Genomic DNA, 17,172 nt, shown 5'->3' on the forward strand with positions numbered 1-17,172 from the left:
AGTGATAATAATAAAAGGTGATAGGCCACGTCTTTTTTTGGATCTCTTTGTTTCACCTTGTTTTTGGATATCTCAGCCATTTCAAAACCGATTTTCATCAAATAAACTTTTGATCCCCCTTAGAATTGCATGCTCTTTGACATCTCATGAGAGTGGCTTCTGAAAATCTTGCAAAACGTTAAAAGCTGAATCCTCACCTCGACCAGAACTGTACACACCCTTTAAACTTGTAAATTTGACCCTTTGAGCTGACAGGAACATACTTTAAAAAGTTCAAATAATGCACCACAAAATTCACAAGAAAAGTTCAAAAGAATAAGTTTCATTTCTCATCAAATCCATCATTAAATGGTTGGTTGAGTGAGCTGAAACAGGTAAATGCTTTTTCTAATATCTGGCAACATCTTCAGATTGAAATTTAGAAGGAAAAAAAAATAAGAAGATAGGGTTGGCATAAGAGAGGGCATCTACAACTGTTAACGCATCTTCAAGAACTGATGCTTGATAAGTCTGTTCATATATTCCATATATGCTTACAGTGTCTTCTATAAATAGAAATGTCTGTCTTCCATTATGTGACATACACAGCCCATAGACCAGCCTATGACACTTTACTCAGTTATAACCAAAATAATACCCACGGTGTAAGCAATACCATTGCTGGCATTTGCGGTTTACACTACAGAATATGTGCACCAATTGTCTCATATACACCTGAGGAAATAATTTTTCCACTTTTTTTCCACCTCACGCCACAAATCTCTGTCTCATAATGCTTGTCTCTGATTTATGCACTTTATAATCTCTTCATTGATCATATCACAAGGAAAATGCATCCAAAAGAAATTGTACTATTTTACAATTCTGAAAAAAAAAACTAACCCAAACAGGCCATATTAGACATTGGATATGGCTTTGCAGAATATGAAGACTAACCTCATAGGTAGCCTTCCCATTTCCCAGTCTAACTTGTCTTGAAGTTGATGATGGGGGGAAAAAAAATCATTTTTGAGAAACTTATGACAGGACCTAGGTAATATTCATTATATTATGATTTTCTTGAACAGCATGTCACATACACTACACATTCAGTTGGGACAAGTATAGTTATGTAAGTCATTTACAAATGGTCTACGTCATAAACTTAAATATATTACACTAATATAGCTATAACAACAATAAATGAAAAGTTATTTTGTTCTTGATTTTTGTCTCAACTTCTGGCCATCTCCTTTGAATGCTTGGAAGGAATCTGGTTCATCCTGTCGTGGAGAGAAAACAATAAAGAATACAACCAAACATTGGTGATAATCAGTACAGTCACTCCTTTCATACACAGGACTAGAGCATGACCAATATCATGACTTTCCAATTCACTGAAGAACTAACTGGCTGAAGTCTGCCACGAGGACTTCAGAATGATACTGTAAAACAAGATATTTTCGCAGCATGAAATTTTTGTGAATTGGAGCCGATGGCCTTTTCCGCAGCATGAAATTTCTGCGGAATGAAATTTTCGCAAGTTGCCTCTAACATTCAATGTGTATAGTGTAGACAAGAACTTTCACGTGCATTTTAATTTCACGAAAATTAAAATGCACACGAACATTCCTCGTTTTACAGTATCATCATCTATTCCAGAGCAAATCAAAATGATTTAATTGATATAACTAGCAGAGGCCCTGTTCTGGGCTTTGGAGTATTTGTAGGCTAACATTCTGACTGTGTGCCTTGCTCAAACTTAGAAACTATAGCTTCAAAATCATTCAATTGCGCAATAACCCCTGAATAATCCATGGAGAATATATCAGAATTACTTCATAGGAACGGACACCTCTTGAACTTGTATTTCATTCTCATCACAGCTAGGGAATTGATCTACTAGGCCATCAAAACAATTTAATTTAAGGTAATTAAGTTTTATGAGGTATATGTACCTGTATTAATAAACTACTAGTTGTTTGTATTTTACATACATACAAAACGGTTATGTAATGTTATGTACTACAGCCATTTATGGAAACATCAAAACAGGCTCATTTGCCTGTATGGAGAACTCGTGTTCCAGTGCGCTATATGGTATGTCAACTAGGAAAATAGAAACTCCAGAACTCACCAAACCAACTCCATTGCTAGCTGCAGAAGGTCGTATCCTCCTGATGAAGGTCAGTGTGCCCTTCTTGTAGTCATAGTTTGGGATGCCCCTGAATTTTCACGAAAAACAAATTGGCATTTGAAGTCAGTATGGAACTTCAGAACTGCAAGGTGTGGTGGAAACAAGATTTAATTTAATCAATGCTTTAAATATAGAAATTTTATACTTTTGCAGGGTGCAGTGATATATCAGATTTGCAGCTTCACTGAACAGATTATGGCATTATACAGGAAATGGTAACATAACAAATAAAATGCCATCCTGAAGATACTTGCATATAAGAAACATTATTCTATCTTATGCTGCAGGTTTGACAGAAATTTGTGCAACTACTGCTACTACTACTACAACTACTACTACTACTACTACCACTACTACTACTACTGATAATAATATGTCATCTTCTGTATCCAGGGTAGCCTTTTCAGTGCTGCCACTGTTCTAAAAGAGGGCCCTGCCATTATTATTACCCTAGCGTTGCCAGGTATACACCTGGGTAGAGAGGGACATTGTGGGTAAAAACATCTTGTTCAAGGACGTAAGCACTGGGCGGGAATTGAACTCTGGTCTTATCCACTATGCCACAGCGCCCCCATAAAAAGAATTGATATAGTTGATAAAGATTTCTATAAGTACCTCTGTGGGATGTCTTCTGGAGGGATGACAGGCTTGTATTCCACATTCTTCTTCTTGCCGTCTAACCTGTGACCTTCCCCTTGGAATGCCTGCCAGGATGAAATCAATCATAAGTACGACTGTAAATGTACACTACTGTATACACCATATATTTAGCGAGTCTCAATTTCGTGAATCGGGACTTCCCGACGATTTCACAAGTGGTTAAATTCGCGATCGTGGAGTAATGCACTGAATGGAGAAATGTATACGTGTGTGTCACATTCATATCGGGATCAGAGTCATTATTTTCGCCTGTCTTTAATTTCGCAAAGAGCACCTGACTCGCGAAATTTGCAATAATAAAAACCTCGCGAAAAATTTGGCATATACAGTATTCTATTTGTGATGAAACAGCAGCAAAATCATGCCATAGTGGTAACAGTTCTGTGCACCCCTGGTGAGCAGAGGTTGGAAAGATGCTGTAATTTTCATTGATTGCTAAGCAGAACATAAATGTAATAAAGTTAACAGTTAACAAGACATGTTTAAGGTGATAATAAATGGGTTGAGTATGCAGGTGTATGCAAACTTATACCAACTTCATGTATAACATCAAATTTTTTCAGTGACAGAATTTTTTAAAAGACGGAGACATAACACATCAGATTATTTGTGATTCCTTGAATAAGAAATTTTATAAGCATTTCATAAACACTTGAATACAAATGAGTATATGAATATAAGAACAACCCAAGTCCATGGAAGATCATTTCGAGTAAACTAAAAAAAACTTCATATCTTTTTTATATGTCCAATAATATTCTATTTAACTGTGATGGGAAGGCAACATTGTATATACAAATTAGAACATATATTATTATGACAATTAACATTTACATTAATTGTGGAGAGGCCATTTTGTGTGGTGGACTTGGGTCGTTCTTTGATTCATATGGACTTGGGTCGTTCTTTGATTCATATACATGATATTCTGCTATAGAGATGGGAGAAGGATGAGAGAGGGCGCTATTATATGAATGTAAGAATGACCCAAGTCCTTCATTCTTACATTAATATAAGATTTAACTCATTCATTTCAGGCACTTCCGGGGGTAATTAGGATTTATCATTTATACACAAGATGAGTCCATGCATAAGCTACAATTTCCCATGTCAAACTGAATTTCGCCAAAAATTGGACTTGGGTCGTTCTTATATTCATATACTCAAATGTAAATGTATAACACATAAAAATCAAGCATAACACCAATATGGTCTTTTGTGTGATTTAAAAGGATTGATTTATGCATGATTAGCTGCAAATTCATTCATGTCTGACATAAATTATCTCTGCTAATCAAAGCATAATATAAATTGCCCAAAGCACTCAAAGGAACACCAAGCTAGGACTCTAGGCAGAACATATCGTGTGTTACTCACTCTGAATTTGTTGACATCGATGTACTGTGAATAGTCTGTACTATCCATTTGCATGTCCTGACAGAACGGGGAGAAAGAGGTTTGGTAAGAATACAGTTTGGTGTCATAACTCATCTAATAATTTGATATGGTTGTATCTACCCTTTCATATATCATGCTTTGACAATGTTTGATGTAATTTTCAAAATACAAGTTAAATCTCTTTGAATTCATGAATGCTGTCTGCATGCTATACCTTCTGTTCAAGTATTGTGTAAACACAGGGTTTAGTCTTTATATCAAATGGGTTGCCCATGACCCTCTTCCATAGGCTCGAAATGAGCCTCAACCAGTTAGAAAGACTCCATAATGTTTTTACAACACTTGGGGAGATTACACAAGACTCTGGCTTCAATATGTTTTATAACACAGGATGGTACAACACGGAGCACTGAGGACATGCACCAGCACAAAATGAATAAAAGTAAATGTTGCAGAACAATGTACTAGTACATTGTAACAATTAGCTGTGGCATCACACTAGCTACAGGATGGTAACCTGTTCCATACTGAATTCTGAAATCTCTACAGACATAATACACAAGCCACCGGGTTAAGGCACACTCACCTCACTTTCAGGTTGCTTTTGTTTTGGTGCTACAGGTTCCACATAGTCTACAGGGGCAGCAAATTCCACCTGCACATTGACAATCAATGACACAAAAAGAAAGAAAAGAAAAAGGAAACAGTGAAAAAATATACTGTACTAAGAAAGAAAACTACCTTGTATTACATTAGACAGTGATTTCAGAAACTCTGATTATGGGGCCTTTTGGTATCTTAAAGTAGTAAGCAAATTCCTATCCTCAACTTACTGAGCATCAATTATGCCATGGTTATTGTGAATGCACTAAAATTGCAGGTTGGCAAATTTGCTGCATGCATGAAACAAGTTGCAGGTTCATCCGCCTTGAAACATCACTTCACAATGTACTGAATCAAGCTGGGAGTCAATCAAATGCATAAACTAAATGAGTGCCCCACTCACTGACTAAATCACGACTCTTCGAGTGCATTTGTCATTAAGGAGCTATTCAGACAGACAGAGATTAGAAAAAGAGGGGGAAAGAATAACTTTTCACTTCTTGGAAGACATTATTTCAAACTGGCAAATGGTTCTCATGGGTCTGCTATATACTTTGCTGCTGAAAACAGATACTCTGGACGCACAGCATTTACTCCATGCACCAGGAGAGTACATGTAAGGCCTTAAATATCAAACACTAATCTGTATTGTGAACACATGGTACAGCTGGTGTTGTTTCATCAAATTCATTATCCAACACCTGTTTGCCCATTCTGGTGAAGCATTCAAATTATACTCACACTCATGTCACACTCAATAATTGACACTGCATCACTTGGCTTTGTCTCCAACACTTCCAGTTCATATATCTTTAAAAAATGGAAAGGAACAGCAAGTGAAAAAGAAACCATTATCAGACATGGCATTTTTACAGATGATAAAGATGGCAGCAATGTCTAATCTTCTCAATGAAGTATAATATTATCTTCCAATTGTTTGTGGATGTAATTTCTATGACTAATATCTACAGCCAGCACTGCACTCTTATCGGAGAGTGGAACAGTAGAGTTTTTCTTTTCTTTTTTTCCAAGCGAATAGAAGAAAGTGGCTTGTTTAATGTGCATTTTTATGCATGTACATGTAGTTCTACATAACCAATAACTCTATCATGTATTTGAGTTAAAATAATGGATAACAAGCATCTTTCATTTCTGCACTCCCCATCCGAAATTCACTCTCTAATATCTTTTTGTTTATTACAAAACTTTTCACCCCACCGTTTTGTGTATTTCCTTCTCAAATGCCACCACATGGCCTGGTTGATTACTTGATCCACCCATTTTCCTGTATTTATTTGGGCGGACTACTCCACTGGGTGTGCACCCTACTCCTTGTGAGGAGTAAGCAGATCTTTAAGATCTCAGATCTGAGGAGATCTTTTACATGCATGGGTTGAGACTCGCTCCCACACGGGACCTCCATTTTGTGTCCTATAGGGGGACAGAGTGTTTTGCCTCTTACGGAAGGGACGGCATGATAACACACAATACTGCTCAGCTAGACTCACTGGGACACGAACTCGCAACATTTGATTCCATGGCAGACACATTACCGACTGATGCACCTCGCCACCCGATATTGGCTTGTGTGATATCACTACAAACATGTTACTTCTGAAAAATATATCAATTACACTGAACTGAACTGAACACAACACTCTCAGACAGTATCAAAATTTTCTTGAGTTTCGAGGCCGGTCACTAGTAAAAACAAGAGCGTGCCAAGCTCACATTGTTCTTTTGCTGTTCTTATTTACATGGTGCAAATCAACTAGCAGCCTTACCTTGTCATTGTACTTGATGGCAATCATATCACCTTTTGTTAGGCAGGCAAACCCCCTAAGTATGTTCTCCAGGCTGAAGAAATTATACATGTTAAGGACACAATGACGAAAATGTTACACAAACAATTGTGCACTAAGAAAACAGCCCCTATTGACCAAGGACAGACAATGCATTGTTCTGATTAGTGTGGAAATGCACCAATATGTATTAAAATCTACCCCCAAAAATCCTTTGTCTGGCAAAATGATGGGAAATCAAATTTTCTTGCACAGTTAACCATATCAAGCTTTCAGATGTGATGCTGATACATATAAAGAACAATCTATGCTACAGGTACAGTGTAAGCACCAACAGCAAGTACCTGGTATGTTTTATTAGTCCTCTGAATCTAACACATAACCATGTCACATCTTTGAAGCTGTAATGCAATGATTGCTTTGAACTATAACCCCAAGCTATCAGATTATTATGTAGACACATCATAAATATTGTATTCAATTTTCAAAAAGCTGTGTTTTGTTTTGCTTTACTCCCATCAGAGAAAAGTTTTGCAGAAAAAGTGTAGTGTATAATATTTTTTCAGTAATACTGAGTTCAAAAATATAAGCTCCTTTTTTTAAGAGTAAACTTCCAGTATTTGCAAATGAGCTTATTCACACACACATACACATACACACACACACACACACACACACACACACACACACGAAGGTATGCGCAAAGAAAAAAGGAAAGAAAAGAAAAGAAACAAAACCCAAATGATTTTGATCAAGAAAGGATACACAGCCTTGGGATTGAAAATGTCGAGGAAATCTGTGGACTGTGGCTGGAACTTGGAGTAGGTAGCGACAGGAAGTCCATTGGCCTCCACCTGGATGTTTAACAAGTCTCCTTCATCTAGGAGCAAATTCTGCATCATCTGTGACAGAAAAGAAGGAGAAAAAAATCCAAGAAGCACACAAGGTAACAAACACTACAAGTGGTGTCAATGTACTGTAAAAGTGGATATTTCGCGCGACTACTTTTTCATGCTCGGCCAGGTAAGAAGAGTTTCACTTGTTTTTAATTCCACGGAATCAAGACATCAACTACTAGAACACATGGCAAGGAAAAATATTCGCAAAGCTTTTATTTTGGTGCTAGCTTCTGGTTGCGTGAAATGCGCAAAAATTTCAACACCGTGAAAATGTCCACTTTTACAGTAACCACATAGATACACGTTTGCTTTGCCACAGGAGACCCCTTACAGAGTCTGGTCTCATTTTACAGAGAACATTTTGCTCACTGCTCATGAAGTGCTAAAAATCTACGCTGCTAGCTTAGAGAGGACCAAATTGTGCCACTGGGCAAATGTGATGTTTGGAAAGTCATCCAGCAAGCCTCAAGTCTCATTTTGTCATGACATACAGATGAGACCCATCAAAGAAATAAGTGTTTTTTTGGCATCAGGACTCTTAACAGTAGAAAAATGTCTCTGGATACAAGTAAGAACAGCAAAAAATGAAGAAAATAAACCTAGTACGTTTTATTGTTATGTCACAACAAATCAGCATACAAAATTTGCAAGGGGCATCATTACTATTTTAACACTTTCCTTGTTCAGCACACATTCCATTTTTTTTTTCTAAAGATACGGTATATGCTTCTCCTTGGAAAAAAAAAGTATGGTGATAGTTACCCAGTATGGAAGGTACACCTTCCCCTCATCAGCCACAAACTCTAGCACCCCGCAGTGTGTGGTCCTGTTGTGTTTCTTGTTATGTAACTTGAACAGCATTGGGTACTCAATGTGAAGTCGAGCTACAAAGGAAAAGCAAAAAAGCCTTGAAGTAGCTGGTTCATCAAAAAAGTCATCCAGTGAGCTGTTCTCCACACCTTCACCTTTGGTTTTGGTTTTGCTGTACACATATGATTGTATGATATGCACACATAGGAACATCTGTCTGTCCGTCCATAAATATTTCCACCAATAGATCTGAGATATCAAACCAATGTCTCATTTTTACTTGTACATCAGAGTCAGGGAAGAGAAAGATGAACCATTTACAGGATATTTCATCTTCAAATGAACAGACTTGTAACAGGAGAAATCTAAAGCTTGATACAGGCATGACATGTTTATGTGACAGAGGAGTACAGAAGAGGACCTTCATTGGCATTTAGCAGAGGAATGAACAGGTGATAATTTTTATATGAAAGTATAAGAAAACATTTTGGAACTCATCTTTGATCCTATCAATTTGAATAAACATAATACAGTTGACTCCTCTTATAACGAAGTTCTTGGGACTGGTAGTTTACTTTCGTTATATCAAAATTTCGTTACAACCAAACGAATAAACAATGAAATACAGAGTGGATAATGTTGCAGCTTGAATTTTTACTTCATTGTAACCAGAATTTCATTATAACCGTGTTTGTTATTACGGGAGTGCACTGTATACACTTGCATTCTTGTATTTGAAAGTTTGCATAGAAACAATGACAACTGACTTACCCAGGGTATCAAGAGCAGAAGGCGGCATGATGACTGTTAAGATCAAAATCAGAAAATGTATTTTAGTACAAGTGTATTAGCTAACCATATCAAATACTATTTCTTCTGGGGTTTGTACAAAAAAGAAAAAAAAAAGAAGAAGAAGAAAAAAAAAAAAAACTCCTGAAACTGCTTTAATATCCAATAGTGGTAAGCCAATAGAGTAAAATGGAGTCAAAAAGGGGCCTGAACTTTCGATCCTAGCAGAATCTTCTTTAGAGGCAGAATGACAAACAGGCAGGGAAAGCAATCACATACAAGGACCACACATAATAAGCACATTGTGCTGATGTCAGCCTAAATTTTCCAAAAGTTCTTGCATTCAATCATTTACCTCTTTTTTATCTAAAAGACTTTCTTCTTTTACAAAAAGTCAATTCTAATACTTAAAATCTACAACAAACAAACAAACAAACAAACAAACAAAATCCTCTGAATTTAAGATGCAGAAAAGACAGTAGGCCTCACTCTTTCCACCCCTCTCCACATCCTCCCTGTAGGTACCGGACAGCATAGACACAGAAAAACATCGGTACTGTGTCTTGAACTGGTTCGGGAAAGGAGCAAATGAATTGAACCCGAACTGCAGAAGAAAGGGGAAATAAAAGAAAAAGAAACAAAACATATAACTTGAAATATTGAACAGACTTACATTGATTGACTACTCACTAAAGATTAAAGGTCAGATTTTCAGCACAATAATCGAAATGTCAAAACAAAAGAATGTTTCTTTATCAAACATCACTAGAGAAGATCTTTACGTATCAGAAGTCATAACATTACTACCATGAGTGAACTGGTAAGGATGAGGTTCTAGGAGTTACCTTAGCCACCAAGGCCAAGGTGTATTCAAAGTTTCCTGATCAATTTCATGTTGATTTTAATATCACTTTGTAAAATTATATAATTATATCTTTGTTTGTTTGTTTGTTCACTGTGCACTGACATGCTGAAGAACGGTCCTGGCTGAAGCTTGTACTGCACTGAAAATTAAATGAATTATGAATAAATGCTAGTCACAATTTTAAGCAGGCAAATGCTCAATGCCACACCACACCATTGCACATGACTACATGTATATACCGGTACATTTGTACAGTGCACTCCCGTTATAACGAAATGCTCGGGACCGGCGGTTTTCTTTCGTTATAACGAAATTTCGTTATAACTGAACAAATACAATATATAACGAAAACAAGGAAACCACGCATATATATCACATTATGTTTGCTGAATACTCATCATACACTGGAAAGCTATGTGAAATGTGATGAGATAACTGTATTACAATAATAAACGCAAGTTCCACTCAGAAAGTGTGTGTGGCACAAGGAGCGAACACACAGTGGTGTGAAGCGTTCACCCATGCAGAGATGCTATAAATGCTTGTTCCGCTACGTATTTTCGAAAGCAATTCGCATTTCGTTATAATGGAGCACATTTCTTTTGTTTTTCTTTGTCTGTGGCGTTCGGAAAAGACTTCGTTATAACGGAAATTTCGCTATAACCGTGTTCGTTATAAGCGAATTTTGTGCCATAGACTTTAATGGTGATAATTTTGGGACCAGAAGATTTACTTCGTTGTAACGAAATTTCGTTACAACAGTGTTCATTGTAACGGGAGTGCACTGTACTGTAGATCCTCGGACTGATCAGAATAAGTAGTACATAGATCTAACAATAACATGATTTAAAGCGATGTTTAGTATTGCTTGTGATGGGAAATGTGATGGGGGATGGGGAATGTGATGGGATTTTAACATTTTGCATGGTAATTAATAGAAACCATAGTTTATGAAATAAAAGAAAGCATACAATTTTAAGAGGAATTCAAAGTCTATTTGATGACAATTGGTTCTGACATGACAGAGACATAAAAACACAAAGTTAAACAAAGTGATAAAAGGTAGGCCCGCCTTTTATTGGGACCTCTTTGTTTTTGAAAATCTCAGGAATTTCGAAGCAAATTTCCATCAAAAAAACTTTGAATTCCTCTTTAATGAAATTGTATGCTCTTTCACAAGTATATTTATGTTTTTCATAAAAAGAGATTTCTCAGTATCTCACAGTATTAAAACGTTGACCTGAACTAAGCCCCATCTCAACAAAAACTAGTCTAGGTCCTTCACTCTTAGTCTTACTTTAAAAAAAAATAGATAAAAGATATGATTTAGGAAACACACCACTTCTAGATCCATATAGCCGTTCTGTGATCGGCTGATCCACGTTGCTCTAGCTCTAATGTTAGGTAGACACTGAGTAATGTGAAGTAGTTGCTCATTGAGCGTATTTACATTATTGCGCAATATGGAATCCCTATCCCGTCGCCTCAAACAGACCATTCAATTACTGTACACGTACAGCTGTGACGGACTAGTGAAATCTTTACTTATTAAAAATTAAGCCATAAAATTTAACTCTTACACACAACATATTTAACACACAACACCCTACACGGGCACTGGATCTGCTCTAAGCTACAAATACAAATTGGTTGTGGTAAAGTCAAGATCCTGGTTCTCGGGCCCACCGCCGGGATCATGGTAATGTACTGTAGACATCTATGATCTATTAACGTTAGATTGCAAACTCATTCTTCCATATTCGTAGTCCCACAGTATTGAAATACGTAGACTCTAACGTTAGTTCGCAGCGCGGCCAGCCACCAGACTCATTACCGATGACGAAAGAATTTCAGTGTCTGCAACTGTCGACACCGAAGGATAACTTGCAACCTACCATCGTTACTGAGTTGCCAAAGTCTGCTAGCTGGTGTATCAAACCGGGCCCGGAGTTCCGTGACGTTCGTAAAAGAGCACGGCAAGTAAAATTACTGCTTTTGCCCTCACCTTCCTCGCAACATTGCCACAACACAAAATGAGATAGACTCTATGTAATGTTTTGGTGTGTGGAAAGTTTATCCGTGGTTCATACGTGCAACGCAAAGTGCAGTGCAAATTGCTAAGAAGATCTTGCGCCGATAGAGGGCGCACTTACGAATTGAACGCTAGACAGCTCGACATCAAAACAATCCGACCCTGCCAATACCGACGACTAGATGTAAAGAAATTGGGTGTCTGCAATCTTGGCCAACTCGACCTATTATAACTTGTCCCGGCGTTCAGACGATCCCCCTCTTCGCGGGGAGAGCGTAGAGAGATTGTATCTTTTTTTACGATCGACCGTCCAAACGTGTCTTGATATCCCCCGCTGAACGGGGGACAAATCACGGCTAGGCACCGTATGCGCGTACAAAATGGCATTATGAGTATGCGCACTTAGGAGGAAATCAGCTGCATGAGCTGCGCGCTCTGTCCCCCACCAGAATTTGTTGCCGGGCTCGACAAGCTTTCCGGGGGACAGGGGAATGTCCCACCGAGCGTCCACACGATGGGATTGCCGGGGGATGTCCTGGCAAACGGGAGATTCCCCTCGCAGCGGGGGATCGTCTGAACGCAGGGTGTAACAAAAACATTAGTGAGGAAATAAAGACTAGTATTTCACTCTTACACTAAGTTGCGTTGTAGTGGCTAAAGTAACTTCAAAGCTAAATCACTAAAGAAATTCAAAGCAGTTCGCTTGCCCTCAGAATCAAAACAATAGAGCTCCCATGACAGTCAATCGATATGGTCAAGGTACCTGTATATAAATTTATTCAGGCATAGTTGTATGGTCTCTATAAAACCACGCCGCCCTAAAGATCGAATCAAAATTTGGTAGAAAGCGTGCGAACAATAATAGGTAGGCATTGAGCGGCTCCATGGTTGTCGTGTGGATGAGAGTGACTCCGATACACCTCGATCAGTTAGAGGTTGGACACGCTTTCTTCAAGGGGACTGGTTGAAGGGGACTCTGTCATTATGTCAACCTGCAATGAACTTTCCATGTCTATCTTTCTTGTTTGTTTGTTTGTTTGTTTGTTTGTTTTTTACTTTTTGTTAAGTGTTGAGTCATATTTTGAAACATTGTAAGGAAAGGGACCAACCCCACATAATATGAATATAAAGTGCATGGGCCTAATCATTGTACTTGTGTTTGTGAATGTGAGTTTTAAGAGCGGGGTTGACGTCCGATTCTCATGGCGACCATGCAGGGGAGGAGTCCGCCCAACCAACCAGGGGTTGCACCTCTTTTATTGACTCGGAAAAAGTGTTCCACATGAATGATTATAAGGATGCATTTTTAAAAAATAATTCTTTATTCGAATTTCGTTCAATTTTATATCACAGAAACGTTCACAGAAACAAAAACAAAACATTATGTACAAAGACAACCTGCATTATACACAAACATTGTACAAAATAGTGTCAATCTTGCACTATAAGGACAAAATGCAGTAATACTAACATTGTGCAAACTAATGTCAAGCTTACATTGTATTCTTTTAAGGAAACGAAATCCGCTTTTTGTTTTGTTTTTTCTAAACACATACGCATACAGGCCTAGTGTTTGTGCCAGCCATGTTTTTTTTTTTTTTTTTTTTTGATTCATTTTCAGGTTGGAGGAGGATCGCCTGCACCCCTTTTGTTTGAGAACTATAAAGACAGGATTTCTACATACTAAGTTTTGTATCATCTTCAATGAATTACTGCCCTGAGAATTACGTAATACATCATTTAGCCTAAGTGCGATGGCCTAAAGAAATCAGGGATGGTAGTGACCATTATCTGTATATGGAAACCGTTCAGACAATGACATTTAGCTGCGAAGGGCCATTCAGTTGCAATGCATGCATCCTTTGACGTTCAGACGGGGATTCTAGAATTACGTATACCGGCTCAACGTCAGTGACATGGCCTGAAGAAATCGGGAATTATAGTGACCATCAATGGAAACATAATCAGACAATGACCTTTAGCTCAAGGGCCATTCAGTTTCAATGTATGAGCTATATCTAACTCGTTTTTTGTGATTCACAATTACGTTCAGACGGTGATCCTTAAAGTGAACATTCAAAAAAAAATTACCATTTGGCACAAATCTATATATGTTGTGTTTATGCTATAGAATTTTGGAAAGGAAAAAAATGTAAGACTTTTACTCATTCCACAATGGGAATGCAACAAGAGCAAGGAGAAAATTAATTAAATTTGCGGTAATGCAAACACTTCGGATGAATTCGAAGGTTTTATTGGCGTCGTCAAGGCGAAGGTTTTACTGACGTCATCAAGTGGACCAATCTGACAGCAGCAGATGACGTGTCACAGCTAAAACAAAACATCATAAACTTGTGCATTCATTGCACTGAAGAAAGCGCGTTCGACAAGCTTCGGTAGGTTGTCGAAATAGTATGGAGAATAATATTCTGGATCGCATTTATTATGTTGCACAAATCTTTTCCGTTAGGTTGGGAATTGTAATGTTCATGGGGCTGGTTTAAACTTTATTTAAGATTTCCTAAAGTATTATTCACGTTTAATATCTTTAAATTGACATGCAATTTAACCTCGAGGATAGCTAATTTTGAGGATAAGCTCACTTGAATTTAGCTATACCTGAAGTTAACTTTATAAGATAGCTATCCACGAGATATCTTACGTGAGGGTTAAGCGCTCTACCCTTGCGCTCTATCAACGAGCAACGGGGGGGGGGGGGGGGGGGCTTTTCGTCGTGTGGACAGAACATGTTGAAAGGAACTTTCAGATAAGCGTCAACGGAGTGCAGTGAGCCTATTATGATCCTCGAGGATAAGCTTCATCGTGTGAACTCGCGTCGTATATAAATACTATAGTTATAGGGGCCAGAGCTTATATCCCCAAAGATACTATAGTATATCCTCGAGTCCACCTTCATATACATGTGGATTGAGTGAATGTAGCAATATTAGTAGAACACATCAGTGAAAGTTAGGGGAAAATCGGACAATCGGTTCATGAGTTATGAATTTTTAAAATATCTGCCCAGTCACTGCTGGATGAGAAGACTACAGCAGTGTTTGATGTCACATGCGTAGAAAGATATAAGGGAAATATAAAGAGAATTTCATAAATGTATACTTTTTGAAAAAAAAATGCCCATTCCTCGACTTGTCACTGACGTATGTGAAAGGTAATATTACTCCCCTGCCTTCTGAAAGAACGAAGTCAAGTGTTCTTATGTTATGCGAGAAAAGTGAAAATATGTTGAATTTTCTTTACATTTTCTTTATATCGTTGTACACAATGTTTTCATGTGACATCACAAGCTATCGTAGTCTTCTCATCCAGCAGTGACTTAGCAGCAACTCTAAAAAATGCATAACTTTTGAACGGATTGTCCGATTTCCTTCAAATTCTCACTAATGTGTTCTTGTTTGTTGTTTGTTTGTTTGTTCATTTCCATCTGAGAATCAGATTTCCATCCGAGACTTTAACAGGAATATATATTTGTGCATTTACTCAATCCACATGTCTATGAAGGTGAACTTGTCCTTTAAGGATCACCGTCTGAAAGTAACTTTTGAAACACTTAAGTATACTTGTCCACACACATATAGCAAGCGAGACAAGAGTCAAGGGGCTCGAATGTCACCTCTGGACCACTCATGTTATACATGGCAACAAGTTGGGCTCTTGTACGCCTATTTATGTTTCCTTGTCGCGATATATACCATATCAATCTATACGTTTTAGTGTGGCTGCCTCAACTTATAGAAGAGAACAAATATTTCAAATTCGCATCGAAAACTATCATTCGCACTCAGTCTACAGAGGCATGATAGCGGTCATCGGCAATATAAAAGAATGAATAAATAGGCATAAATAAACGGCAGTGAATGGAGTGGTGCCTGCACGATATACTCACTGTAGGATAACGAGAAATGTAAAAAGCAAATAGAAGAAAAACAAACTAAATTCTGTAATTCTTTGTTGATTTTGTGATATTATGTAATATGAAAAAAAGGCAAACATACAGAAACTCATCTGTTGCTTTAGAAAATTTAGGAGGCTTTCATTTTTACTTTTCCTTGCGGTTGTTGTTCTTTATTGTTCAAGACTAGTGGACCCTACTGACTCGCCAACCAGGGTCGATCGCCAACGGGCGATTCGAGTCCTCCCTTTGTATAGTTACGGGCTTGGATTGTGGATCAGGGTATAGATGGGTGTGGCAACAGATGAAATAAAAAAAAAAAAGGGGGGGGGGGGGACTTGGTTCTTGGAAACCCTTCCTCCCGCCTGCGCCCTTCGGAACTCCTCCAACCTCTCTCCCCCGTAACAGGCCTGGATTGTAGGTCCGGGTATAAAGGTGAGAGGCCAAGAGATTAAATTCAAAGCCTCTGATGCATTGCGAGTCGAGTACGACTCAGCCACGTTGATTGCACACTACAAAGGGAAAGGAAAAAATTATTCGATAAATTCCATGAAAACTTTAACAATCATCTGATCTAAAACACGAGTGTGTGAAAATGTGTTTCCTTCACTAAAATCCGGGAACAAAGTAAATTGTGTCGAGTTGTGCGATCCGATTGCCAGTTAACATACGACCCTGGTCCGTCGACGGGTCGAGTTATCTATGAGTTAGGTCGCATTCTTTAGGGTCGGAATCTTGAAGGGTCGAGTTGTCTCGCTACAAAACGTGTGCGAGTGCAGCGCGAGTGCAGTGCATGCATTTGCCGATAACCATGCAGTGCTACATGTAGATTGTTTGCTGGTATTGTATGCAGTGCATGCATGCGCCAGTGGGTTGAACGAGCTGGCCGTGTTTGAACCAGCGTGTAAACACAAAGATGACTTCTGGGAAAAAGTGACAAGTTAGGGGTAAGTTATTTTGTGTTATGCAATTTGTATCCCATTCATTAGAGTTGCTAGGGAAGGCAATCACATTGCTTGCATTTACAATTATACTATAAAACTTAAGGAGATAAACCTCCGTCGTAAAAGTAAGCAGTGCATGCTGTGAACGGCGTAGCCGCAGGCTTGCATGCTGTGAGTCTTCCCCCGAGTGTCGGGCGGCCTGCCGTTTCGATGTGCGATGATGTGTGCGCTACGCTGTGCCATGCCGTCTGTCCAGTGCGAAGGGAGATTTTTAACTTCGC

General features: G+C 38.3%; 1 protein-coding gene across 1 annotated transcript; it reads right to left on the reverse strand.

Annotated features, from left to right (window-relative positions):
• Positions 1-1,927: 1,927 nt before the first annotated feature.
• LOC139712819 (ubiquitin recognition factor in ER-associated degradation protein 1-like) lies at positions 1,928-11,990 on the reverse strand. Its single transcript, XM_071624611.1, has 11 exons — positions 11,898-11,990; positions 9,627-9,741; positions 9,120-9,152; positions 8,301-8,422; positions 7,405-7,541; positions 6,622-6,694; positions 5,579-5,647; positions 4,821-4,889; positions 4,214-4,270; positions 2,792-2,880; positions 1,928-2,204 (listed from the first exon to the last, which is right to left on the reverse strand). The coding sequence occupies exons 1-11, from the start codon at positions 11,898-11,900 to the stop codon at positions 2,015-2,017; spliced, it is 957 nt and encodes a 318-aa protein (XP_071480712.1). The 5' UTR covers positions 11,901-11,990; the 3' UTR covers positions 1,928-2,014.
• Positions 11,991-17,172: the final 5,182 nt, after the last annotated feature.

This window comes from Diadema antillarum, unplaced genomic scaffold (assembly GCF_040938485.1).
Source record: "Diadema antillarum isolate AM-2024a unplaced genomic scaffold, OU_Dant_1.0 seq00001860_RagTag, whole genome shotgun sequence".
Taxonomy (NCBI): Eukaryota; Metazoa; Echinodermata; class Echinoidea; order Diadematoida; family Diadematidae; genus Diadema; species Diadema antillarum.